Here is a 27669-nt window from a genome sequence, read left to right as displayed (position 1 = left end):
GCCGGGTTCACACCGCAAGTTTCAGCAGAGCAGAAGCAGCGCGTTAGCAGCAGGGAGGCAGAGCAGAAGCAGCGCGCGCCTATTTTGCTTTCACACCGGCAGCGGAGGCAGCGCGCAACTGAACAGCAGATTTTGGTCAGAGTGCTCTATAATGGGTACGTTCGCATTGCTTTATTTCCCATTTAAAATACATTTAAATAAAAAGACTAGGCAAGAAGCTTTTTTCATTAATAATTTAATTGTTACTTTTGTTGGATCTTTGTTTTGCTGTCTTTGTTTTCCGTGCAGTACGTGTTGTTGATAGAAGAAAGGCCATCGCGCTAAATTTGTTAAGGAGACTAAAAAGACCCAGACTTTGGGTTCATCCCATTAACCGACGTAGGAGAGAACATGGTGCATATTACCATCTTGTCACTGGGTTTGAAAATTTACCAAATTTACCAAAAAACACCCTGAAAACCAATTTAATAAACGGTTTTAAATTACGTGTTATTGTAAATGGTTCACAGCCTTGACTTCCTGCTCATCTTGAAATCAGCATTTACTTATTTAATATATATGCATGTATCACCTGCTTTTGTTATTTGTGTGCTTATGTGTAATTTAGAAATTGTAAATAAATGGTTCCAATTGAATCAATTTTGAATCAAATATTGAGTTGTTTGCTCGTGTGCCAGCGAAAGCGTCAAAAACACTATAAAATTAATTACCATCTGCAATAAGAGCCGCTGCAACTTCATCCCATGCTTTTTCCTTCTCCTGCAAGTCTTTATAAAGTACATTGTGTGGATCATAAAGAACTTGATATTTCTCAACTTCCACAATGAGACGAGTGTCGTCCATTATTGTCTTTCCAGGTGCACTCTGAAGACCACCGCCTGTGACACCACGTGCTGTTGTTTATGATTGTTAGCACGACATCCGTTCTTCTGCCAATACATAGGCCTAGTTAAAAGAATAGGACAACTACAAATAATAAATAAATCTCCAAGGCTAAGCTAGCAATATAAATTATTTAAAGTTGTTTTTGTATTTCGGCAAAAAAGTCTATTTTTGGATAGAACTGTAAGTACTTTAACAGATTTTGCCATGGTTACTTTATCTTCTATACATATTTTTTATATTAATTTCCTTTTCGTAACATACTCTAGTTCTTGTTAAAACACCCTAGATGTGCTTTTTTTGTGCAGTTAGAGCACTTTTTGTGTGAAATCATATTTATTTTGTCCATCAAAGGTGTACTTTCACTTTAACTGAGCGTCAGCAGCGCTGCAAAAATAGACCCAGCGCCGAAACGATCGCGGCACTGCTGCTTCTGCTCTGCTTCTGCAACGCTCTGCCGCGCAGCTTCTGCGTGCGGTGTGAACGCTCTCATCTGTTAACATAGGCACCGAAAAAAATACGCGCTGCTTCTGCTCTGCTGCAGCTTGCGGTGTGAACCCGGCCTAAGCCCCTCCTGAAAAAGAGCAATCTTGATAACACCATTTTGAGCATTTATAGACCAATATCTAATCTTTCTTTTATAGGCAAAATTATAGAAAAGTTAGTTTTTAATCAGCTGAACAAGAACTTAAACTCAAATGGATAACTGGACAATTTTTAATCTGGTTTCCGACCGCATCACAGCACAGAGACAGCACTCATTAAGATAATAAATTATATTCACTTACATTTTGACTGGCAAAAATATCAGTGCTGGTATTGGTAGATCTCAGTACTGCGTTTGACCCTGTTGATCAAAATATACTACTAGAGAGACTGGAAAACCAAATTGCCTATCACAGCTATGCTGATGATAACCAGATTTACCTCGCCTTATCTCCAAATGATTACAGCCCCATTGACTCCCTCTGCCAATGTATTGATGAAATTAATAGTTGCTTGTGCCAGAACTTTCTTAATTTAAACAAGGAAAAACTGAAGTTTCTCTTCAGGAACTCGTGCTGCGTCAATGCGCTTTGGGGAACGCGCCCAGCGTGCGCGACTCTGAATATCATGTGAAATCAGACCAATGGAAGAGCGTGACGTCACCGGCGGAGTGACGTAAGCGACCAGGAAGCTATAAAAGCATGTGCCACGCAGCTGGTGTCAGCTTCGCGTCTTACAGCAAGCGCTCTGTGTGTGAATGTCAAACTGTTTGTCTTGTGAGTCTTATTTACTGTTGTTTGTCCAGTTTAAGAGCTCCTAGACATGCCAAAGAGCAAGGCGAAAGTCAAACACACTGATGGCGATTCCAAATCGCGCTATAGGTTGTGTGTTCCTCCCTGCCCGAGATATATAACGGGTGGGGATACACACAGCCTTTGCGTGGTTTGCCTGGGTTTGAAGCACGCTGAGTCGGCTCTCGAGGGGGCCGACTGCTCGCACTGTGAGCGTATGTCGGTGCGGCTGCTTCGTTCCCGGAGGGCCCTCTTCTAGGAGGGGGCCTTCGCCAGCGTTCCCCGCGGTGATGGTCCCGCTTCTGCTGAGGCAGAACGGCGGCTGCACTCGTGGGGTTCGCAAGTGGATCTGGTGGAGGGAATGGAGATGGACCAGTCCCTATCTCCTTCCACTTCTGCCAGATCTGGCACCCAATCCCTATAGTCGGAAGCATGCTCAGCGGTTCCTTCCACTCAGGTAGAGGGGTCGACGCTCCGCCTCTCTTCCTCCGAGGAGGTTGATGTGGAGTCGATCGACAGGGATTCGCCACCCCACTCGCCGCAGTATGAGGAGCTCTTGCAGGTGGTTACGCGCACGGTGGCCAAATTAAGCATCGATTGGCCCGCCGAGAAAACAGCTGAACCGCAGAGAAGCAAGCTCGATGAACGCTTCCTGCGCGTGAGTCAGCCACCTCCCAGCCGGGGCCTGCCATTCTTTCTCGACCTGCACGAAGAGATCGCCAGGTCATGGAAACGTCCATTCTCGGCCCGCCTCTACATCCCCTCATCAGACTACTATGGAAACTTAGTGGGGATGGGAGAGCACGGTTATAGAGCGATTCCCCGGGTGGAACAGACGCTCGCAAGCTATCTGTCCCCTGGCGCGGCATCGTCTCTAAAGACCCCGGCATTGCCCTCAAAGCCACTCAGAGCAACATCGGCTTTGGTGGGCAAAGGGTATGCGGCTGCAGGTCAGGCTGGTGCATGTCTGCACACCATGGCGGTGTTACAGGCATACCAAGCCGACCTGCTGAAGGAGCTAGACGAGGGAGAGGAGATCAAGTCCCACAATATATCAGAGCTAAGGAGGAGCGCTGATCTCTCCCTCCGCGCCACCAAGGAGACCGCTTGAGCGATTGGGCGGTCCATGGCAGTTATGCTGACCGCGGAGAGGCACTTATGGTTAACCCTGTTTGATATGAAAGAGCGGGACAGGGTCTGCCTCATGGACGCCCCGATTCAGCCGACTGGCCTGTTTGGCGACGCAGTCAATTCTGTCGTCGACAGGTTCAAGTTCCTCCCTCGTCGCTCCCTTGGGGCATCTGGGTGGGAGATGCCCCAGCCTCACCCTAGCTCCTCTTACCGCGTGGCCCAAAAGCAGAGCGTCACCTCTCGTACTCCTCCGCCGAGGACTTCCCAGCCCAAACAAGATCTCAGGGCAGTTATCGAAGCTAAGAAGTCCTCGGCCAAGAAACCCTGACGCCAAGAGCCCAGGGTTTCAGAGGGCAGCCTCTGCTGGGGTAGAGCAGTACACACCGCAGTACACGGTGCCCATCTCACCTCAGCGCCCTCTGGGGGCCGGTCTGCCAACCCTGCCAGTGTTCCAGGGCGCAGCAGGTCCCAGCGAGCATCACTCTCAGTATCTTCCGCCCGTGCGCGTAGCGGGGCTGAGACGCTCGCCGCCCCTGCGGGGGCCTCTTACACCAGAGATCAGTCTCAAGAGACTGATCCCCTTAGTAGATTATTTAGCAGCGTGGAAACTACTGCCAAATGTATCTCGATGGGTCCTGCATACTGTAGAAAAAGGCTACCGTATTCAGTTCGGCTCCGTGCCGCCAGTATTCAACGGGGTCGTTCAGACGATAGTTGGCCTCAGGCAGGGTCTGGTTATGGAACAGGAAGTGAAAACCCTAATAGAGAAGGAGGCCATCGAGGTGGTCCCTCCTCAGGACAGGGAGTCCGGATTTTACAGCCGGTATGCAGGGCATCCGCATTCTCAACTATATCGACTATTGGTTGATCTTAGCTCAGTCATAGCAGGTTGCGGTTCGGCATCGAGATGTCGTCCTCGCACATTTGGGGGAGCTGGGTTTGAGACTGAACGCCAAGAAGAGTGTGCTTTCTCCGGTTCAGAGAACCACCTATCTAGGCGTAGTATGGGATTCGACCGCGATGCAGGCACGAATGTCCCCTGCTCATATCGAGTCGATCCGCATGTCAGTCGAGAGAGTCAAAGAAGGCCAGTCACTCACTGTCAAACAATTTCAGAGATTGTTGGGTCTGATGGCAGCTGCGTCCAACGTGATACCTCTTGGCCTGCTGTACATGAGACCCCTACAGTGGTGGCTCAAGACCAAGGGATTTTCCCCGAGGGGCAATCTACTTCGCACTATCAAGGTCACGCGGCGATGCCTCCGTGCCTTAGACATGTGGAAGAAACCTAGGTTCTTGAAACAGGGCCCAGTGCTGGGAGCTTCTTGTCGCCGTGTAACACTAGCGACGGATGCATCCCTCACCGGCTGGGGTGCTATCATGAATGGCCACCCTGCCCGTGGTCTGTGGAGCGATTGCCATCTAACATGGCATATCAATTGTCTAGAAATGCTAGCAGTTTATCGTGCACTGAAGCACTTCCTCCCAGACCTAAGGGGTCACCATGTGTTGGTGTGCACCGACAACACATCGGTGGTCTCTTATATCAACCACCAGGGAGGTCTGCGTTCACGCCCTTTGTACAAGCTGGCGCACCAGATCCTGGTGTGGTCCCAGAGCAAACTCCTCTCATTAAGAGCAGTTTATATTCCTGGGAAACAAAATATGGGAGCAGACATACTGTCGAGGCAGGGGCCGAGGCCCGGGGAATGGAGACTTCATCCAGAAGTAGTGAAGCAGATATGGAGAGTATTTGGCAGGGCTCAAGTAGACCTATTTGCATCTCAAGAGACGTCACAATGCCCCCTTTGGTTCTCTCTAGTTCATCCAGCTCCTCTGGGACTGGATGCTATGGTACAGACCTGGCCGAGGCTTCGTCTGTACGCATTTCCCCCTATTGCTCTGCTCCCGGGAGTTCTGGCGAGAGTGCGCTGGGACGGGGTCCGTCTGTTGCCAGTAGCCCCGTTCTAGCCGGGCCGAGTATGGTTCTCAGATCTAGTCTCGCTCCTCGACGGCTCTCCATGGGAGATACCGATCAGGACAGACCTACTCTCGCAGGCGCAGGGTACGATAATTCACCCTCGCCCGGAGTTGTGGAAGCTGTGGGAGTGGCCCCTGAGGGGGCACAACTGTTAGCAGCCGGTCTCTCAACCGAGGTTGTTGAGACCCTTCTCCAATCCAGAGCTCCCTCAACGAGGAAACTGTACGCCCTGAGGTGGAAACTCTTCACCTCATGGTGCAGAGACCGCCAGTTAGACCCAGCAAACTGCCCGGTTGGTACAGTTCTGGAGTTTCTACAGGCTAGGCTCTCTGCAGGGTTGACCCACTCCACGTAGAAGGTCTACGTGGTGGCTATTGCGGCCTACCACGCCCTTCTCGATGGCCAGTCTTTGGGAAGACACCCCCTAGTTACACGTTTCCTCCGAGGTGCGCTGAGGCTGAAACCTCCAGTACGGTCCCGTATTCCCCCATGGGACTTGGTTGTGGTGTTAGAGGCAATGTGCAAACCCCCATTTGAACCTATTCAAGATATCTCAGACAGACATCTCACACTTAAAACCTCCTTTCTGTTGGCTATCACCTCTCTGCGGAGAGTAGGAGACCTTCAGGCCCTCTCTGTGGCCCCTACTTATCTTGAGTTTAGCAAGGATGCTTTAAATTGATTAAAAGTGATGATAAATACGATAATGGTAAAGATGATAATGATATTGTTTGTGATATGATAAGTGATGATTTATAATTACGAAAGATTTATATTTCAGATAAATGCTGATCTTCTAAATGTTCTATTCATCAAAGGCACCTGAAAAATTCTACTCTGCTTTTTTCATCAAAATAATAATAATCATAATAATAATAAATGTTTTTGAGCAGCAAATCAATATTAAAATGTTTTCTGAAGGATCATGTGACTGGAGTAATGATGCTTAAAATTCAGATTTGAAATCACAATACATTCCATTTTAAAATCAAATCAAATAGAGAACAGATATAATCTATAATCTCATAATCAAAAATGCAAAATGTTTATAATAGTAATAATGAAATATATTGGACAATTTATTTTTTTGAATGGCTCTAAAATTTCTTCTCTGCCTTTATACATTTCCAAAATGTAGTCACTTTCAAATTACTTGTGCTTTAAGGCAACTGTATGCTGTTCCCTTTCGAGGGAACTTCGAACTGCGTCCTCTAGGGGGCGCTTTGGGGAACACCTCGTCGTGACCCGTGTCTGAAGCATACATTGAAAAAACACCAACTTGTTGGCCGGTGACAGCCTCTGATGTCACTACCGGCGCTACTATAAATAAACACCGGGAGAGCACGTTGTTATCTTCTTCATCTTCACTGACTGTTTTGTTTGAAGCGTGCATCTTTCTCTGTTTAGCATGGCAACAACTAGCAAGCGTTTAAATGATGTGTGCATCTGTGTCGGCGTTATTTGACACCCGATGACACAAGGGATCTTTGCGTCATTTATTTGGGTGAAGAGCAAGCACGCAATGTCTTTGAGGAGGCAATCTGCGTGCATTGTGAGCGTTTTTTCAATGGAAAAAGCTCCGCTCCTGTTCATCTCTCTTCTGAAAGAAAAGGGGAAAAAAAGGCAGCCACCTGCTTCCCGTGGTTCACGACCTGTCCGCGGAGCTGTTGGAGGTTATTGAGCGAAAATTACCTTTTGAACATAGCCCTCCAGCTCAGGTGAGCCTTTCATTTCTGCATGATCTCCATACAGAGATTAAAAAGAAATGAAGAAGCCATTTTCTTCTCAAATCCATCGGTTTCGGCATGAAAGTAATCTGCCGACATCGAGGTGATGCGTGAAAGTGGCTATGAGGGAATGCCCCCTGTAGAAGGGCTAAAATTTTTATAAATAATTTATAAATAAATTTTATATGTGGAAATGTTTTCTTTCTGCAGGGGAAACATCCTCTCTTAATCTCCCTCCTTGTCATCTAAGCCCCTTCAGAAAATCATCTCGCTTAAATGGCAAGGCATACGCAGTAGCAGGTCAGGCTGTGGCTTTATTACAGCACAGTGCTGGTGCTTCAAGCATATCAGACTGATCTGCTAAGAGGTAGCTTAGCTGCGCCACACCACGGATCTCTCTCCGTGCTACCAAGCAGGCCGCCTCCACCATGGGCAGGACTATGGCAGCCATGGTGGCAGCGGAGAGACATCTGTGGATGAACATGGCAAACATCGGGAGGAAAGAAAATGCTTTCTGCTCGATGCTCAGGTTTCGCCTTCTGAACTTTTCTGTGTTTCCGTTGAGACGGCGATTTGAGAAGTTCAGGGAGACGAAGGCGCGCTCTGCTGCTTTCAGATCCTTCGTTCCACGAAGGTCAAGGTCTGAGCTCGAACAACATAGGGGTTCTGGCCTGTCTCGATCTGAGGATCAAATATGGGCACAGAAGGCTAGTGTCGCAGCTCGCGCTCCTCCCCCACCTGCGGGCAGGGGTTAGAGGAATCGTGGGTCACGAGGAGGTAAGCAGGACCTAAGGGATATGATCTAGACGAGGCACTATTCTTATCCGAATCGGAGTGATAGCGAGGTATCTACTAGTTCCCTTTGGGGATTTTTAACCCTCTGGAGTCTAAGAGGTTATCAGGAGAAAACAGCCTCATAACACATATATGCAGGGGCGGATTTAGACATTTTGGGGCCCAAGGCAAACACAGACATGGGGCCCTCTACATCTCTTGTTTCCCTCCTTTTGTCAATCCTTATTTAAAAAAAAAAGCCCTACTTGTTACTTCTCTTCAGCAGTCTTCACACAGCAATGATGTATAAACATCTGCCGTGTTTCCACTACCGAGCTAGGACCGGGCGTGCTAGTGCGTGCCAGTGCCAGGGCCAGTCGCGTTTCCACTGTCACTTCCGGGGCTTGATCGTGCCTCGCCGGGGCTTCCTCTGGGCCAACGGCCAGGGTTTTTTGGTCCGACGAAAACCTTGAGCCAAAGCGGGCCAGCTGGGGCTAGAGGAGGGGTTATAAACAAAGGCGGAGTTTCTCCGTGTCTAGAGAGCGTCAGCGCGGATAATTTCAGAAAGATAACAGCTTTAACACCAGCATTAACGACGTTTTAAAATAAGTTGAGCTCAAAACTCACTCTTAGTTCGCAGCAAGTGTTTGCTTGATCCGATGTGGATTATAATCACTAAACAAGGCAGAAATATTTATAAGTGATGTAAAAGACTATGCACGCTAAACATTAACGTTACACAGTAAACATGTTAAATATGACCGCTTGGAGAAATCAGACGTCAGCTTCTTATTCTCTATCACAATTGTGTATTTATTAAGTAACATTTTATCTGTCGTCTCGTTTCAAGAGTTTAGCTCCACGTTGCATATCATCAAAATATAATAATGATTTTTGTTCGGGAGCTTTTATAAAAATAGCGAGTCTGCGCCGAGGATCATTTAAGAAAGATAACAGCTAACACCAGCATTAAACACTTTTTTTTTTTTTAAATAAGTTGAGCTCAAAACTCTCTTTCAGTCAGCAGCGAGTGTTTGAAATAACTTGATCCAATGTGGATAATCACCATACAAGGCAGAAATATGTATAAGCGATGAAAAAGATATGCACGCTAAACATATTACCATAGTAAACATGGTAAAATATGACCGCTTGAAGAAATCAGATGTCAGCTTCTTATTCTCTATCACAATCGTGTATTAAGTAACTTATATTATCTTTCACAAGCCTCGTCTCGAGTTTATCTCACGTTGCCTATCATAAAAGAATATAGCCAAATAATGTTTTTTGTTCGGGAGCTTTTATAAAAATAGAGATATTATCATTCATTCTAAATGTGACGGCTATACTGTGGCTAATAAACAGAAACAGACTCGACTGAATAAGCAGGCTATTGTCATAAGCGTTAAAAATAAATAAATAAAATAGAAATAAGTGTATTTATGTGTGATTAATTTTGAGTCCTGATAAATTAAATCAATTCTATAGTTAAAACATCGATGATTTTGAATTTTGAATTGAATATATAACAAAGCATGCAAACAAACGGCCTCTTTTAAGCCCTGGCTCGCACTGGGCCGACAGTGGAAATGCGGCTAGTGACTGCTAGTACTCATTACTCATCAATTTTCCTAAAAACTTTTTGCTTTCTTCCTGTTTCTTCCTTTTTTCAGCACCGCTTGGGTAGCTTCGCTTCATTTTTACTGTCAACACTCTCTCTCTGTACACAATGTCTATCACTGTCAATCACTTCTTCTTCGTCAGTTTTTTGGCGCATTACAGCCTTGTCACTTTCGCAGATGCGCAGTAAGTGAAATAATGGAATAGTCCAATGTAGTGAGGTGGGGGGGGGGCCCTCCTGTCTGCGACACTAATGATTTGATGCCATTTTTCGCAAATGGAGTTTTAGAAATATATATTTTGCACGAAGTAAAAAAAAATAAAAATCTTTAAGCAAGTTAATGGGGCATTTTGGGGGCCCCTAGGTAGCTCGGGGCCCAAGGCAATTGCCGACCTTTGCCTAATGGTAAAGTCCGCCCCTGCATATATGCTTTAATCGACTTCAGAGGGTTAACTTCTGCTTTCATCCTCTCCTTCCTAATTCCCCTGTAACCACCAGCTCTCCACCTGATCGAGGTTAGGTGGAAACCTCTCGCAGTCTCCTATGCTGGACCTATAATGTTTTTATGGTTCTATGTTCATAGCAACCACCTGACTGATGGTCCAGACTAAAAGGAGTCGCCCCTTGAGCGGGGCTCCGGCGCAGGAGGGTGGGTGAGTAAATGTAACACTCTCTGTATATACTTATGTGTATTTAATTGCTGGTGGTTATGTGTCTACTATTAAACTCTGTGAATTTCCTTTGCAGTGCATCCCCCCCCCCCCCAATGGGACTCCTGGCCGCTTAGGGGTGCTGTCGCATCTACCTGGAAGTGGAGGTGGCAGTTACAAAAGTCTTCTTGTATATGCTGCCTCAGGTGATGCTCCCCTCGCCTGAGGTTTGTAAAATTGAGCTTGCCTCTCCCGTGAGATTCAGCGCCTCTGCAATGCTTAGGAACCTTTAAGTACACACGCTAAGTACACATGCTTTCTAAAAATCCTATTTGGGCTATTTGGGTGATTCTCGTGGTAATTTAGCAGCGCTCCGCTTTTTCCAAAAAAAAAGGGTCACCTATGAGCGCGCTACTCTGAGCCCGGAGTTCTCCTTTCATATGAGACTGAGTTCTCTGTTTTTTTTCCCCAGAGCGATCCAGTATTGTTTCCATTGATCGAGTTGATGACTCTCAATCAAACTGTTTTGAGATGCAAGATTCCATCTATGAGCTGCTCTATCAGAGTGTCACGAGAGCCCCTCCTTAGAACAGTATTTAAAAATCCATTCTATGGTAAGTGTGCACGTGAAGTCTTTGCACACTTTCTGAAATCCACATTGTGGTATGTTCTCACGCTAGTATTCTGCGTTCTGTCTAAAATCCTATATGGTGAGGGCTTCGCGCGGTTGCTTCGTGCCCTTTCTTGAGTTGGTAAAAGCCCTGTTCATCTTGGGCGCCACTCCACCTATGTATCCTCGGATACCTATCTAAACAGGGTGTTAATACTAGAGAACTGTCGAGACAGCTCTTTCAGCAAGCTTATGCGTAAGCTAGCGGTAGCCCCTGTGTGACTGGCAAGACTTGGTAGAAATGCTAGGTTCTTAGCCGTATCCCTTTAAAGGAATCTTTCCTGATTCCAAGCCTTCAGCTCTACCCTGGGCCGAGGCCCTAACAACAGTTGGGTATGTAGCTTAGGCCTTTTTGGCCGTAACGGGTACTGTCACAGACAGCCGTCTAAACGTCCCACGGGCAACTCCCATGGAAATGGTAGAGTTGGTACTTAGTGCTCGCCATGATTCTGGCCTGCACTCCCCTCAGCATGGCGGCGTGAGTATACTGAGTAGGGAACGAGACACTGCGTCCTCTAGCTCCCTGCCATGCTTCGGACGCATGCTTCAGACGAAGAAGATAATGACGTGCTCTCCTGGTGCTTATTTATAGTCGCGCCGGTAGTGACGTCGAAGGCAGTTGGTGTTTTTTCAATGTATGCTTCAGACATGGGTCATGACGAGGTGTTCCCCAAAGCGCTCCCTAGAGGACGCAGTGTCTCGTTCCCTACTCAGGGAACTATGGTTACATGCGTAACCTGAGACAGTTTTTTATTTTATTTAGCAAAGGGTCTGTGAAATGAAATCCTTCATTTCAATGGTCTTTTTCAAGTGTCCAGTTATGAAACTTTGGTTTGGAATGACCCTTCTTGTTTATCCTGTTTGAAATGCAGTGATATACTCCAAGAACAGATATTTGGAGGGAGTGTGAAAAAAAAAGAAAAGAAAAAGCCATTAGTCTTATTAGAAGTTCGCGTTCCATCACAATGATTTAGAAACTGATATTTCAAGGCAATAAAAACTTATGGTTGCTTTAAATTTGGTTTATTTCATTCGACAGTTGTGAGGATTTAGACACAGATTTAGAGCTTGGTGTTGACAACAACTCCTTTTATGGCCAGTTGCCATTGCACAGGTAAACATTAATCTACAACTTACATTCAGGTAAGTCAGTGGTTCAGTGGACAGGTCCCGTGGTTCAGGACCTGTCCGCGGAGCTGTTGGAGGTTATTGAGCGAAAATTACCTTTTGAACATAGCCCTCCAGCTGAGGTGAGCCTTTCATTTATGCATGATCTCCATACAGAGATTAAAAAGAAATGAAGAAGCCATTTTCTTCTCAAATCCATCGGTTTCGGCATGAAAGTAATCTGCCGACATCGAGGTGATGCGCGAAAGCGGCTATGAGGGAATGCCCCCTGTAGAAAGAGCTAAAATTTTTATAAATAATTTATAAATAAATTTTGTATGTGGAAATGTTTTCTTTCTGCAGGGGAAACATCCTCTCTTAATCTCCCTCCTTGTCATCTAAGCCCCTTCAGAAAATCATCTCGCTTAAATGGCAAGGCATACGCAGTAGCAGGTCAATGCTGTGGCTTTGTTCAAAAGGTAATTTTCGCTCAATAACCTCCAACAGCTCCGCAGACAGGTCCTGAACCACGGGACCTGTCCACTGAACCACTGACTTACCTGAATGTAAGTTGTAGATTAATGTTTACCTGTGCAATGGCAACTGGCCATAAAAGGAGTTGTTGTCAACACCAAGCTCTAAATCTATGTCTAAATCCTCACAACTGTCCAATGAAATAAACCAAATTTAAAGCAACCATAAGTTTTTCTTGCCTTGAAATATCAGTTTCTAAATCATTGTAATGGAACGCGAACTTCTAATATATCTGTTCTTGGAGTGTATCACTTACATTCTCAAGCAGAGGTTTCCAGTATATATTTCATGAGTCTCTTGTACATAATCTCTGTTTGCTACCAATATGTAAATATGTTCTTTGTTTCAGTATGGCCTGTGGTCAGCCTGGTTATGCTGGTTTGGTCTAACAGTACTAGCCTTCCTAAAGGTTTACCATAACCACTGGAAGCAGGAGCTGTTAGACAGTCTTGTTCAAGAGAAGGGGCTCCTGCTAGGTCATCCTTTGCAGAAGAGTTCTTACAACAGGAATGCCATGATTTAAACAAAATCTCTCATGTAGTCCATTTACACTGCACAAGTCAGTTTCTGGGGAGGAGAATTAAACCCTCGGAACAAACATATTTTTTTATAAATCATATATCAATCTTTAGATCTCAGTTTTCTTAGATTCAATTTTAGCTATGTTCATGTTTAAATAAATGATCACAGAAAACCTCATATTCAAAACATATAGCAGAGTTAGTTTCCACTGTTGTTTAGAGACAACATCCTTACAGAACTCTCATCAAACTCTACATGGTATTATCTTTATAATTACTCTTATTTTTACATATAAAACACTGTCTGTGAGATATTACGTTGTACCTAATTCTCTTGATAAGGCAGCTGTGCATCAAGGAGACTCAGTAAAGTGTAAATGAGGATGCTGTCTTTGAGCAGATGTCACAGCTTCACAGTTCACTTAGATATGAAATGTAAAGTCTGCTTCACTTAGAAACAAATAATGCCTTTACTATGGGAGCAAAATATAACCAGAAATAAAACTGAATAATTTATTGTATGGAGTCTTTATTCTGTTATAGGTGTTGAGTTGAATTTATCCCAATGTATCTGCAATCTTTTGCTTTTAGATAACACAATCTAGATTGACAAAATATTTGATTGCTTTTCCTTATTATTGCAAGTCCTTTATATTATATTTTATGAAAATGAAAAGTGGTTAAAACTCTTTTCTTGTGTTGTGGTACTTCTTTGGAAATGCAATTGGAATTTTATTTTTGGTGATATTATACCACCCCATACATCCTAAATAATATGAGTATTTTAACTGACCTTTGTTTTCATATTTATTATATTGTAAAGATGAACTGGCTTTTAATACATGCTAGTCTAGTGCAACCCACTGGTCTTTGTGCAATTTTGCAGTTTCATTGTCTCCATCACCACCAAGTGGCTGAAAAAAGAAATTGCTACACAAACAGCTTTGGTAATTTTCTTTTTTCTTTTTTAATCAATTTGTGATATAATGTGATTGTTTAATTGTTATAATGTGATTGTGACCGTTGATACCATATCAATTCTTTTGTGATAATCCCACATAAACACTCTATAAAAATACAAACATAAAACATAATGTAGAAAAACAAACATATTCAACATAACTACATTAAGCTGGTTACATTATTAGGTCAATTCAGGTAAAAATAATGGAGGTTGATTAAGTTGTTTATTCAGCAATACATGCAGCAGAAAATAATCTATCAAATTGCACAAATGGTTCAAAAAAGCTTTACATTTACAGTACATTTTAACAGTTAGCAGACATAACACCTAAGTGATTTAAAAGTGGAAAATATATGTTGGTCCATATATATATACTGCATATGGACGAAGAGTTCAGATGCAAAAGGGCCGTCTGAATTTTTCCGAAAATTATAGAAATGGTTAAAAAAAGCTTTACACTTAAATTTCACTTTAGCAGTTAGCAGATCGCACACCTAAGCTATTTAAAAGTTGAATATATATATATATATATATATATGTGTGTGTGTGTGTGTGTGTGTGTGTGTGTGTGTGTGTGTGTGTGAAGAGTTCAGATGCAAAAGCCTCCAAGTGCCATCTGAAATTTTCCTCTAAAATGGGCATTTTTATTATTATAGAGCATTTCAGGCTTCTATAATTTTGTTCAGTTATTTTACTCACAAAGGGACCTATACATTGAAATTACTGAACCTAAACATAGGAGCCCAATAAAAAGCTAATTTTAGAGGCACTTAGAGGCTGAAAGCAGAAGCAGATATTTAACAGGTTTTTGACATATTTTAGATTCTTATCTCAGGACTTATGGCTTCTCTGATATCTTCATTTCTCCGTTGTGAACATTAATTCTGTTTGGATGAAAGGAGAAAAAAGGGAGGAGAATGATTACAGAGTAAAAATTCCCTGCTTAAAATGCACTTATGGTTTTAAAGATTTAACATGTCAATCACCTTCTTTTGCACTGTTCTAAAACCTTGTACCAGCCGATGCGCCACACAGCAGTGCGTAAAGACGGACTGCCCCAAATGTATAGCCCCGAAGTAGACAGTGCATTGAAACGAGCCAGTATTAAAAACGGGTTCGAGCCGTCGTTTTTAGAATAAATGCCGTATTTAGAAACTTGCTTTACAATTATGTTTATAAAAGCGGGGTACCAGAAGATTAAAAAACTAATAACGACGACTATTATAATCTTTATAGACTCTGCCTTGCTGTCTCTCTCCGCACTTGGCGGGTCTCGTGCAACTTGATGTTTGGCAACGAAGAACAGTTTAATCGTCATCAACACATTGGTCAACACGACAATTTGTAACATGGCGATGCTGAAGGCAAATAGCTTGTTACTTAGTATAACTGGGATCAAATTCAAAATAAGCTGGAACAGAACGCAAGCGTGGAACCAGCAGTACGAACAGACACAAATGACTACAGTGCGTGAGACGAAGCGCTCGTAGATGAAAGGATAACACACGGCGCAGTATCTATCAAACTGAGCAAACATGAAGACTAAAAGGTTTACACCGAGGAAAGACGGTAAAATATTGTAAGTTCCGTTTCTGGATGGGAATCCCTCTTGAACGTCAAAAAGACCCGAGTAATAAGCGGACAGGCCTGTAATAACGTCACTCATGCTTGTGCTCAGCATAAACATGAATCTGTTCTGAATTCGGAGATGCTTCGTTTTTAGGATCCCGATGACTACAGATCCTGAGAGCAGAACCGCACTTGTGGAGAATATGATGTGGTAAGCATATAGGATGTAGTGTCCAGGTTCGGAGAAGTCAACAGAGAGTTGAATGCGAGAAACGGTGGCGTTTGCGAAGAGAGTCTGGGCGTTCATGCTAAGTCAACAACTCAGATCTGGTTTATTGAGTGGAAAGCAATTTTAAAGGAGAGAGAAATCATGTCTGACCCCCAAGTGATGTGATAGGTGTTGTGTGGCCTTGTCTAGGGACAAAAGTCGGCTGCTATTTGTTTACTGATCCGAACTGATGTCAAACACCTTGGGCTTTTTTTTTAATGACATGTTTGTTAGTTTGTTTAAAACTTTCTTTTACACTAATGGCAGTGGCAGCTTGTCCAGGCCTACACCAGGCCTATGCTAAAATAAAAAAATATGCTGAGATATGTGTTTGGTGTGGGGGTGGACAAATGTACTTATCCTACTGCACATATAACGATATCCATTTGAATATAAAAAACAAAGTTATGATTTATTTATACCGTGGATAAATTATTTGTTTTGACCCCTGCTGATTTTGTAAGTTTGCCCATGCACTTAAAAAGAAATGAAGGGTCTGTAATTTGTGTTGTAAGTTTATTTTAACATATAGGGAGAGAATACCAAGCAGATGATCCAGAAAAAACACATTATATAAAGGTTAGAAATTCATTTGCATTTCAGTGAGTGAAATAAGTATTTGATCCCCAAGCAAAACATGAATAGTATCAAGTGCAGAAACCCACTGTTGGCAAGCACAGGGGTAAGATGTTTTTTTTTTTTTTTGTAGTTGGTCACCAGAATTTCACACTCTTTACAGATTCTCTGTAAATGCTTAAAGATGGGAAATCAAAAATTACCTGTATTACAGTGTATGATGTAGCTGTCCATCAGTGTAAACAATGTGCAAAGTAATTAAACCAAAAAGTACACGATTTATAAAGTTATTGGCTTCTAAAGTAAGGAGTCGACTCTGAATCGCTGAAACGAGTCGTTATAGATTTCAAATCTTTTGCCCATCTCTATGTACGTCACTAGGAGCACTTTGCATAATAATCTCCGCCTACCGTCTTGGGAGAAACGGAACTCTGACCTGGTTAGTAATTAATTAATTTAGTGAGATATTTAATTTAACAGAATTCGCCTACAAAAAGCAACCCATTTGGACTACATCCCTCTAGTTCCTGCAGTAATGACGTCACTAAAACTGTTTTTTGTGAAAGAAGAGCTGTGTTTGTGTTTGTCACCATGTCTGTAGATTTGTCAAGAACTGACACAATACAGACTGGATTTAACCGAACGTGTTCCTCGTTTATTTTCCTTCTCTCCTTGGCTTACACTCGTGCACACTGGTGTGCCCCGACCACTCCCACCTTCCCATGTAACATCACCCTTAAAGGGCTATAGCATTTATCAGCTATGAAATAACATTTATCAACACTACATCCCTTCCCTTAAGCTAACACTCACCAACTGAACATATGACTAAACAGTATAACAGGTAACACTGTAATAACTGTGACGGGCATATCTAGCCAGTTACATAGTCCTGATAACGTGGGTTAGGATGGCTAACTCTCCCTGAACGAGTCACTACAGGTTGGGCAGTTTGAGCGACAACACCAGTGGCAGGTGCTTCGCTCTGAGGTGGTGATACTGTAGATGACAAGAGGTTTGTAGGAGGTGACACTGGTGGAAGTGGTCTGTAATCATCTTCTGAACAATCAGTGGACGCAGGCTCTTGAACACAGAGGAGCAGACGTCGATTTCTTACGTATTGTCTGCCCTGAGAGGTCACCACATAGCTGTTAGGTTGAGCAGCATGGCCCTGTACAACTGCCAGTTTGTCGAAACCGCGAGCTGTCTGCATCCTAACTGTCTGACCCTGTTCGAGGGGTGGAAGGGTATGGGCATTGCGGTCATAGTATGCTTTGCTTTCCTTTCTCCTCCTGATAAGAGCTGCCTGGACGTTGCTGCATACAGAGGGCATCAGCCTGTCTTTCAGCTCAGGAAGAAAAGTTCTCGTACGTCTAGAGAGGAGCAGTTGGGCAGGTGATGGCAGGTCAGCGCGTGAAAGGTTACGCAGGTGGAGTAAAGCAGCCTGAATGTCACTGTGCTCTCTATGGCATTTCTCTAGCAAATGCTTGGCAGATCGCACTGCACGTTCTGCAAGCCCGTTGGATTGTGGGTAATATGGGCTACTACGAATGTGCTCAAAGTCCCATGCACGTGCAAAACCAGAAAATTCACTACATACAAACTGCCGTGCATTGTCTGTCATGAGTGTCTGAGGAATGCCGTCGACGGCAAAGTGTCTCTTAAGTTTTGCAATTACAGTGACACTTCTCATGTCAGGTAGGTGGTCAAGCTCGAACCAACCGGAGAATGAGTCCACTAGAACCAAATGCATTTTTCCATGCCATTCAAATATGTCTGCCGCAGTGAACATCCAAGGAAGATCAGGGACATTGTGTGGTTGCATCGGTTCATGTGATTGATGTGGTCTAAGGGCGTTACAAGGTGCACAACGAGAGATTGCTCTCTCTATATCATCATGCATCGTGGGCCAGTACATTGTTTCTTTTGCCCTGCGTTTTGTGGCCGCCAGACCTGGATGGCCTTGATGTAGCTGAGTCACGCAGTAACTTTGTAGCGATGGTGGTATCAGGAGTCTCTGTCCTCGAAAAATCAGTCCATCATCAACAACAAACTCCTCTCTCATGGAAAATAACGGGCGGAGGTCATGTGAGAGCTCTTTGAAGGAGTTCGGCCAGCCATGCATTATCATGTTAACCAGTCTTTGGCATGTGGGATCAGATTTTACAACAGTTCGGAGTTCCTCTGTCCGCTGTGATGAGAGAACTTGAAGTGTCATAACCTCTAGTAGGTCATCCGAAAGGGGAGGGTCAGTGGAGGGGAGATGAGCAGGTGATAGGGCATCATCGACAAAGAGTTCCGTGCCCCGTTTATAAATCACGTTGAGACTGTAACGTTGGAGCTTGAGCATCATACTTTGAAGACGTGCTAAGGCGGTGTGTAACGGCTTTTTTAAGATTGTGATGAGGGGCTGGTGATCTGTTTCCACGGTGACAGGTCGACCATAGATGAAGTCGTGGAACTTCTTAGTTGCAAATACTAATGCCAACATTTCTTTCTCGATTTGGGCATACCGAGATTCAGTTGGCGTTAGGGCGCGTGAAGCAAATGCAACAGGAGCGCCCTGCTGAAGACACACAGCACCCAGTCCATGTTGGGATGCGTCAGCTGAAAGGATGACAGGTTTGGTGACATCAAAGTATTGCAATACTGGGGGACTGGACACAGCGTCCTTCAGCTTTTGGAAAGCGGCATCCTGCAGCTCATGCCATGACCATTCCACATCCTGCTTCAACAGTTCACGTAAAGGGCCTGTAACATCACTATATTGTGGAATGAATTTTGATAAGTAGTTGGTCATACCAAGAAATCGTTGTAAGGCCTGTTTGTCCTCAGGTTTTGGCATTTGGCGAATAGCTGTGGTCTTGTCGGGGTCGGGTTTGACGCCATGAGCAGTCAGGAGATGGCCTATGTAGGAAACTGAGGTGACACGAAATTTGCACTTGTCGGGGTTTAATTTCATGTTACAGCTGCGGATTTTGTGGAGTACCTGTTTCAGTCGCTCATCATGTTCCTGTAGTGTGCAGCCCCAGACTAGTATGTCATCTACCACAATTTGACATGGTTGTGCATCAAAGAGCTGCTCCATGGATCGCTGGAACACTTCACTGCCGGTGGAAATTCCATACGGCATGCGCAGGAATCTGTACCTGCTAAAGGGTGTCATGAATGTGGTCAGCTTCGAGGATGCCTCGTCCAAGGGGATTTGCCAAAATCCACATTTTGCGTCGAGAATACTGAAAACCTTGGCACCCGGCATGTCAGCGATGACCTGCTCAATGGTTTTCAGTGGATGGTGGGGCCTTAGGAGTGCCTTGTTGAGATGCACTGGATCTATGCAGATCCTTACAGAGCCATCTTTCTTTTTGGCAGCGACCATGGCAGACACCCATTCAGTGGCTTCGGTTTCAGGGGTGATTACACCCAATGTAGTCATTCTCTCAAGCTCTGCCATGACTTTCCCTTTCATTGCTATGGGCACTTTCTTAGGTGCACAGACAGAGGGCGCTATTGACATGTATAATCGCATGTGATAAACAACAGGCAGTTTGCCAAGCACTGTGGTGTCAAACAGATCACTGAACTCTTGTACCTCTGGTTCTTGGTTTTGTACAGCATGCACATGTGGTCCTAACTGTATCAAACCCATAGCTATACTGTCTTGCAATCCTAGTAGTGGTCTGACATTGCGATTTACCACATGGAATTTTAGTTGGCCTTGTTCGCAATCTAGTATCGTTGTGCCCTCAGTATTGATGGTTTGCCCACCATATGCAATAAGATTGACTTTTTCAGTATTGTTTATGTGAGCTGAGGGTGCGATGAGATGTAACTGGTGGGCGGATATAACGTTGCACTTGGCACCTGTGTCCACCTCTAGTTTCAATTGGCCAAGCCCGTGAGTCAGTTGCACTGTTGTGAATATTTCACCTTTCTGCGAAACATCATCCACTGCTCCAGTTGTCAGCAATGTGCTCGTCGAAGATGAGCGGATCAATACGGCGGAGACCTTGTGCCATGTTCGACCTCTTCTGACACCATGTAGATTTGTCAATAACTGACACAATACAGACTGGATTTAACCGAACGTGTTCCTCGTTTATTTTCCTTCTCTCCCTGGCTTACAGACGTGCACACTGGTGTGCCCCGACCACTCCCACCTTCCCATGTAACATCACCCTTAAAGGGCTATAGCATTTATCAGCTATGAAATAACATTTATCAACACTACAATGTCGTTGAAACGCTGTCATTTTCATCTCTGAGTCCAATCATCTTTGTTTGGGCTTCCCAGGGACGCTGTACTTGGAGATTAATGGTTACAATTTATGTTTAACTCGGTTCCAGAAAATTATAATCCACATGTAAAACTATGTGCAGCAAATTTTGCTGAGGACAGCTTGCTGAGGACAACTTTCTCAATCTCAATCAGTTTAATGCCGGATTCGCACAAAGATTATTCTTGAAAGATGGAGCAGTTCCCTCTTTGTCTGGAGAAGGTGTTGTTTATGGACCACAACCGGTAAGTGTATTTTATTATTTAAGTTGGCAACGCTGTTTAGCTTTGTTAACTAGATGTTAGGGCTGTACAAAAAAACGAATGCGATTTTCATGCGCATCTCGTCAGTAAAAACGCTCCTGTGACTATAAATACATCTCCTGCACATGCTGCTGCCCACTTGCTTCTGAAAACTACTCCAAAACTAGTCCAATCGCGTTTGCAGGAGGGCAGCGTGCTGTAAGCTGGTGTCGAATCACAACACAGGAACCGCTGGCCCAATCAGAACTCGTTACGTATTTCTGAAGGAGGGACTTTATAGAACAAGGAAGATATCAGCCCGTTTTTAAAACAGTGAAAACAGCTGTATACAGATGAATTGAAGGTGAAAAATACTGTCTTTTTTTTTACACGAGAAACATGAACACATGTTATATTGCACACTGTAAACACAATCAAAGCTTCAAAAAAAGTGCATAAAACGGGACCTTTAAGATCATTAACATGCTCCTCTTGTGTAGTTCAGGGCTGATCCCTCACCTTTCACATGACCTGACCCCATGAGGCGAGATCTTGCATGGAGCTCCAGACCAAGGCAGAATAATGGTTGTTTTTTATTTCTTCCATATCCGAATAATCGCACCAACAGTTGTGTCCTTCTCATCAAGCTTCTTGCTTATGGTCTTGTAGATTCAAGCCTTGTACAGATCTACAGTCTTGTCTCTGACATCCTTTGACAGCTCTTTGGTCTTGCCTATGGTGGGGGGAGATGTTGGGATGGAAGATACAGATTGTGTGGACAGGTGTCTTATACACCTAACCAGCTGACATTAGGAGTAACTTCTTAAAGTGACACGACTAATCTGTGTTCCACATGGACTCATAACCAATCTGTTGGAGCCAGAATTCTTGCTGGTTTTTAGGGAATCAAATACTTATTTCACTCACTGAAATGCAAATCAGTTTCTAACCTTTATGTAATGTGTTTTTTTTTCTGGATGTTTTGGTTGATATTCTGTCTCTATCCATTAAAATAAAGATTACCGTTACTACCATTAAGATTACAGACCCTGAATTTCTTCGTACTGTAAGTGAGTAAACTTACAAAATCAGCAAGGGATCAAATAAATATTTTATTACGAAATATTACATTTTGGATGAATTCAATTAAATTGGGCCACTCCTTTGCAAATAATTTAGAGCACCATTAAAATATCACTATTTTCTAGATTATGCTTTTTTTATTAAAAGTAAAATCTCCAATCTCATTTTAAGTTGTCATAAAAACTAGTGATACAAAATGATTATGGTACAATAGTTATCAACCCACTACGGCGCCTCAACAGACTTCATTAGGGCCTGATGATGACTTAAATAAATTTAAATTAATATATTGCTACATATAAAAATATATGTTAAAATTGTTACAAATATATACAGAATCTTTTTTAAAGGGGTCCTTTTATGCTCTTTTACAAATTCTTGATTTTGTATTGGGGGTGTACTAGAACGGGCTCTGATACAAGATTGTGTTTTTTTTTCTTTTTAACACATTTTACATTATTAGAATATCTCTCTCCCCCAGTCTGGCATGAACAGCTCAAATAGTTCCTGTATCAAATGAAAGCCCGCCTTCTGAAATAGGAAATGTGCTGTGATTGGTTAGCTGGGCCTGTGTGTGTTGTGATTGGCAGCACTCGGCACCTGGTTGGGAAATGTCATGCCCCTGTCCATACCATAGCATTGCATCAAAATCAAATCAATTTGAACACAATTTAAACCCAGGTGATTGTAACCACTCTAAGTTTGTCTGTTTTGGGAAAGCAAGCGTGTCTCCGACATAGTTATAACACTTGGTGCCTTCTTTTGTCCAGCTCAACCAGGTCTCGTCCCATATGTCGGAAAATATGTGTTGTAGTCCAAATGAGCCATTTGTTGTAGTTTTTGAAAAGTGATTTCTGTCAAATAAAATATCTCCTTTGGAATTGGACTTTGAGCTTTGTAACTTTGCAGATCTTTTTCACGCTCAAAAAGCAACATACTAAAGTTGAAAAAGTGAAACAGCATAATAGCACCCCTTTAAATACTGAAAATATTATTTTTATTAAATAAATCTACATTTCAGTTTATTTTAATAACACAGGTGAAAAACAGCAGCTTTGTCATGAATAAAGCAGGAGGAAATCTCTGAAGGAAATATCTTACCCCTTGAATATAGTGTTGGAATAATTTTTGCATTTAGATAATTAGATAATTAGATTACCTTCCCCTCATCAATCACTCACTTAAAGTTAATATTCAAAAACATTAATAATTTAAATGTAATCTTAAGCAGACATCAAAATGCTGTGTGCATGTTTAGCATTTATAACAAAACAGTTACATTTTTAGTGTTTAGTGTGATGTTATCTAGACAAAATTGAATTTTCATTTTCATATTTGCCATGCATTAGTTATAACATCTGAAGTAGCATTAAAATTCCACAATGAAACTCTGCTTTCTGAGTATAACATAATTTTTTTTTTCATTTTAAATTTTTCATAAAATGTTACAGCCGGACATACCATTTTAAATATTTCCTTATATAGAGATATATTCATAAAATGTCTTGATGACTCAGCAAAATACAAATCGCTAATTGTGTAAATGTGCTGTTGTCTGGTTCTGTTGTAAACTAAGGAGATGGAATAAGTCATTCAGGTCATTCTCAAAGGGAGTTGAATACACCAGACTCTTCTTTTTGAACCTCATCAACAACCTCTCATCCAGCCAAACAAATTAGTCAAAGTACCAGTGGGAAAATAATCTGTTTAAATGCTCTTTACAGGTGTATGTTTATTTTGCTGTTGTCAGATCATATCAGGGCATACAAGTAGTAAAGTGCAAACAAAAAACAAAACAAAAAAAAGATAGCTAATTATACCCAAGGCACATTCACAGTCACATCAATGCCCCCTGATAGCAGCTTTCCTTAAGAAATAGAATAATAGACCAGTTTGGCCCACAGAGAGTTAGTGCAACTCTGAACTTGTTTCTTACTTGTTTGTAAATTGTCATAAGTCCAGACCCGGTGTTCCTCCCTCTCACCACAAGAGCGCGACATTTCCCATTATCCCGGAATCTTTTACCTTTACTCCACACATCTGATCACAAACTCTTCACACCTGTTAACCCACTCACACACATATATACACATACACACACACACACACACACACACACACACACACACACACACACACACACACACACACACACACACACACCTGTTGCCCATTGTCTTAGACTATATATTCTCCTCTCACTTACCAATCTGTCTGGGTGAAATTAATTGTTACTTATGATCTGCGATTTGTATGTCTAGTTGCATGTGACGTGGTTTACCAGTCTTCGAGTTATGATCCTGTCTTGTTTTGCCTTGTTGGCCTTTTGTTTCAGTTTATTAAAGGTACTTCCCTGCATTTGGACCCAGACCCTGTTTTTTCCACTGCGCTCTTTGCCCACTGTTTATGTGTATGTCCTTTAAATGAAAATGATCTGGTGCTCCCACCACCCTTCCAGTGTTGCCAAGTCTGCAGTTTCCTGTGGAATTGGGCTACTTTAACACTGTTGCCACAGATAGTTTTTCATGTCCATGGTAGGGTTTTGATCCCCATTTCAGGAAAGTGCAGAGCTTCAAGAGTTCATGCTCATGGGCAGACCGGTGTAAGGGTGAACATGTTACTAGGGCTGTCAAAAAAAGAATAGAATTTAGAATTTTAATCGAATTTACAATAAAAATCCACTTTCGAATGCAAAAATGTGTGGGTTAAGAAGGCTGCTTTAATGCCCGGCCCGGGTATACTTCACATTCCGCTTTCAAAAGGCAGACGAGCTCGACAAGCAGTACCACTTCTGTATCATCCTTCACCTCGTGCATGCGCTGTTTACAGCTACGCACCCCGTCCATGTGCAGGCAATTTTTGAGACCGCACATATGGGGTGCATGGCGTTTCATAAGCCCTCTTGATGATTTTTCTTGATGAAATTTACTTTGGCATTTATCAGTGGTGCACAAAATGCGATTAAAATAAGTGTCATTGCATTACAATGTTCTTGTTAGCCTATCCAGATGAAGCCACTAGACCACGTCTATGTTTTTTCTTTATTTTTCACATGAAATGTTCAATCAAAATACTGCTGAAAAAGAGAACATCAATGTGGAGAAGATCTTGTTTACATCAAAACTGAAACCAAGCCGTTCATACAGAAAGCATATTTCACACATTTTCTAGACATCTATCACCATTACACTGGCGTCTCGCACAACACAGCTGCATTTTTAGCAAGCCATGTAAAATTAAAGTGATTTTAAAAAAACATATCTTGAGACTTTATGTTGGGTTTTCCCCATCCCACTGCCTCTCATGTTTAAATGAAAAATTTACTCTGTGATTGGCTTTCCAGTCTTAGCATTAAACTATGCATGCATACATGATGCTGTTTTGTTTATAGTTCTTTAAGCAACTTAATTAGAATTGGTTTATAAAAAAAAATATTTTAAATCTTGTGCACTTTTTTCACAGTCGTGTATTCCAATGTTTTGAATAAACATGCATTAGTAATATTATGCTCGATGCACCCTCTTGTGACCCCTAGAAGAGAAGCCAAAAGCTTTTCTTCACCCTAACTGAAATAATGCATTTTTAAATTCTAATATAATTTAAATTTTGATAATATTTGATTGCAAAATTCGAAATTTAGTTTTTCAATCATTTTGACGGCCCTACGTGTTACCTACGTGTTACTGACTGCACACATTGCTTCCAAACACAATTTTTAACTACCACATTCCTATTCATGATCAGTGAAACAAGTGAATGTGAATGACATGGATCGTTGTGCAGGTCAACTGCATCAATTCACATTAAGTCAGTGAATACACACACTTTCACTGCTTACAATCATGAACACTTCCTCATCATTATGATTATGAACTGATTATTATATTAAAAATGCATGTTGTATATTGAAAAAAGTTGTTAAATACTCTATACATTTTATGCATGTCTCCCACTCGAAATCAGTCAAATTCAATAAAACTTTCGAAACAAAAATATTGTATATTAATTTACAAATGCATATATTTTTATTTCCACATCCTCAGTCTACATGTTCATACCCACCTAACAGGAAACACTCTCCGAGCTTTTTGCTTGTAATGTTATCTTAACTTAATGGAGCTTCAGCAAAATATTCATAGAACATATTGTTACCGGGTTAAGTACCGACTTTAGCCAGTGTCCGTCAGTTCTGAGGTCATATGTTAATTTACTAATAAGCACTGACAAAATTATTGTTTAGCACGTATGCACTATGCACATTTAAAATGTAGTCCTTCTTTTTAAAAAAAAAAAATGACATATTGATGGCTTATCTTGTACAACATCTCTTCGTTCAGTCAAATTCTGAAAAATTCACCTGCTTGTGATTACCAATAGCAAGTAGCAAATTATTGTTTATGGCTATTTAAAGTCTTAAAAAAAATAATAAAACAGGCCAAATTCTTAGCTCTAGTTCGCAGCAATGTGTAACTACAAATATGGGTTTGAATATGGCATATGCCAGTAATAATCCAGACCTTTATTTTGCACATGAAAGATCTGTTTGGTTAAAGATCTCTCACAGAGGCTAAAAATGTCACAGAGCCTCTCACAGAAGAAGAATGTGGAGGAGCTATTGTTCAGTTCAGTACAGATAACATTTCCATTCATCTCCCTCCCATTTCTCTACTGGCCTAATGATGATTTCATAGATACAGCATTTGTGTCATTTGCGAATCATTTTTACCATATTGCTGTTTTCTGATATTTTAAGGTTGCTTAACAGCACAGGATAACAATACATATGTTTAGAAATAAACAATGTAGACTGTTATTCTTGTTTCTATTCTATTAGCAGGTCAACCCAGGTTTTGTCAGGACACTTAGAGCGGTGATATACTGAACTGAATTATATGTATTATGGGTTGATCTCATAGAGGATTGAAGCAGCACACTTTACACACTACATTGTAGGTTTCTTCTTTGTGCCTCTCATTAAACAAACAAACAAAGAAATGTGACCTGATCTTACCACCGGAACTAGCTCTACCGCACAAGCAAGTTTAGCCAAAACATGGACATCACTGTGAGCTTCAGTCACATGCAAGTGTACACACACACACACAATGGGTTTTCATGTTTCAGTAACAGCTAAAGTTGTCACAGTACAAGTCAAATATTTTGAATGGAAAGTTCAATCAGGACCACTTCCGTCAAGTATATTTTATGACAATTATATTGAATACAGTTAGTGTTGAAGGTATGGTGATGTTCTGGGCAACACTCCACACGCCTGTCCATGCAGCCATGCTTGGACAGAGTGGGGAGAGCAGCAAGACAACCCCCCTGGGATAAAGAACAGAACCAATATATGCATACATAATTACAATTCACAATTACATGAGTTGTAAATGAAACGTGATAGAGATGATGAAGAGAGACTATAAAGAAATAAATTATATCGGATTACTACGGATTAGGAGTTGGATTTGGAGGAGGGAGATGATTGCAAGCAGCGATCCGATGGAAGAGACGCTGAAGAATGGACTTAGAAATAGACCGCATGTGATAGGTGTCAACACTGGATTGGTACACACCAGGAACAGCTGACTGTCAGCTGATGCAAGCGTGACTAGCGTGGCCTGATTTTTTATGTTTTTTTTTTTCTCTTCTGCTCACCAAGCCTGCATTTATTTAGCAAAATCTGTAATATTGTAAATATATTAAGCTCAATTTTCAGCATCATTACTCCAATCTTCAGTGTCACATGATCCTTTAGGAATCATTCTAATATGCTGATTTGCTGTGCTAGCAACATTTATTATTATTTTTTAAT

General features: G+C 42.2%; 1 protein-coding gene across 1 annotated transcript; it reads right to left on the bottom strand.

The window, feature by feature from the left end:
* Positions 1-14821: 14821 nt before the first annotated feature.
* LOC127983520 (uncharacterized) lies at positions 14822-15715 on the bottom strand. The gene has a single exon (XM_052585713.1). The coding sequence runs from the start codon at positions 15713-15715 to the stop codon at positions 14822-14824; it is 894 nt and encodes a 297-aa protein (XP_052441673.1).
* Positions 15716-27669: the final 11954 nt, after the last annotated feature.

The sequence above is a fragment of the Carassius gibelio genome, chromosome B20 (genome assembly GCF_023724105.1).
Source record: "Carassius gibelio isolate Cgi1373 ecotype wild population from Czech Republic chromosome B20, carGib1.2-hapl.c, whole genome shotgun sequence".
NCBI classification, from domain to species: Eukaryota; Metazoa; Chordata; class Actinopteri; order Cypriniformes; family Cyprinidae; genus Carassius; species Carassius gibelio.
Note: the sequence above shows the minus strand (reverse complement) of the source record. Positions and strands in the feature narration are given on the sequence as shown.

Excerpts from the sequence above, each read along its gene's own strand:
- LOC127983520 (XM_052585713.1), bottom strand. The coding sequence starts at position 15,715 with ATGAACGCCCAGACTCTCTTCGCAAACGCCACCGTTTCTCGCATTCAA.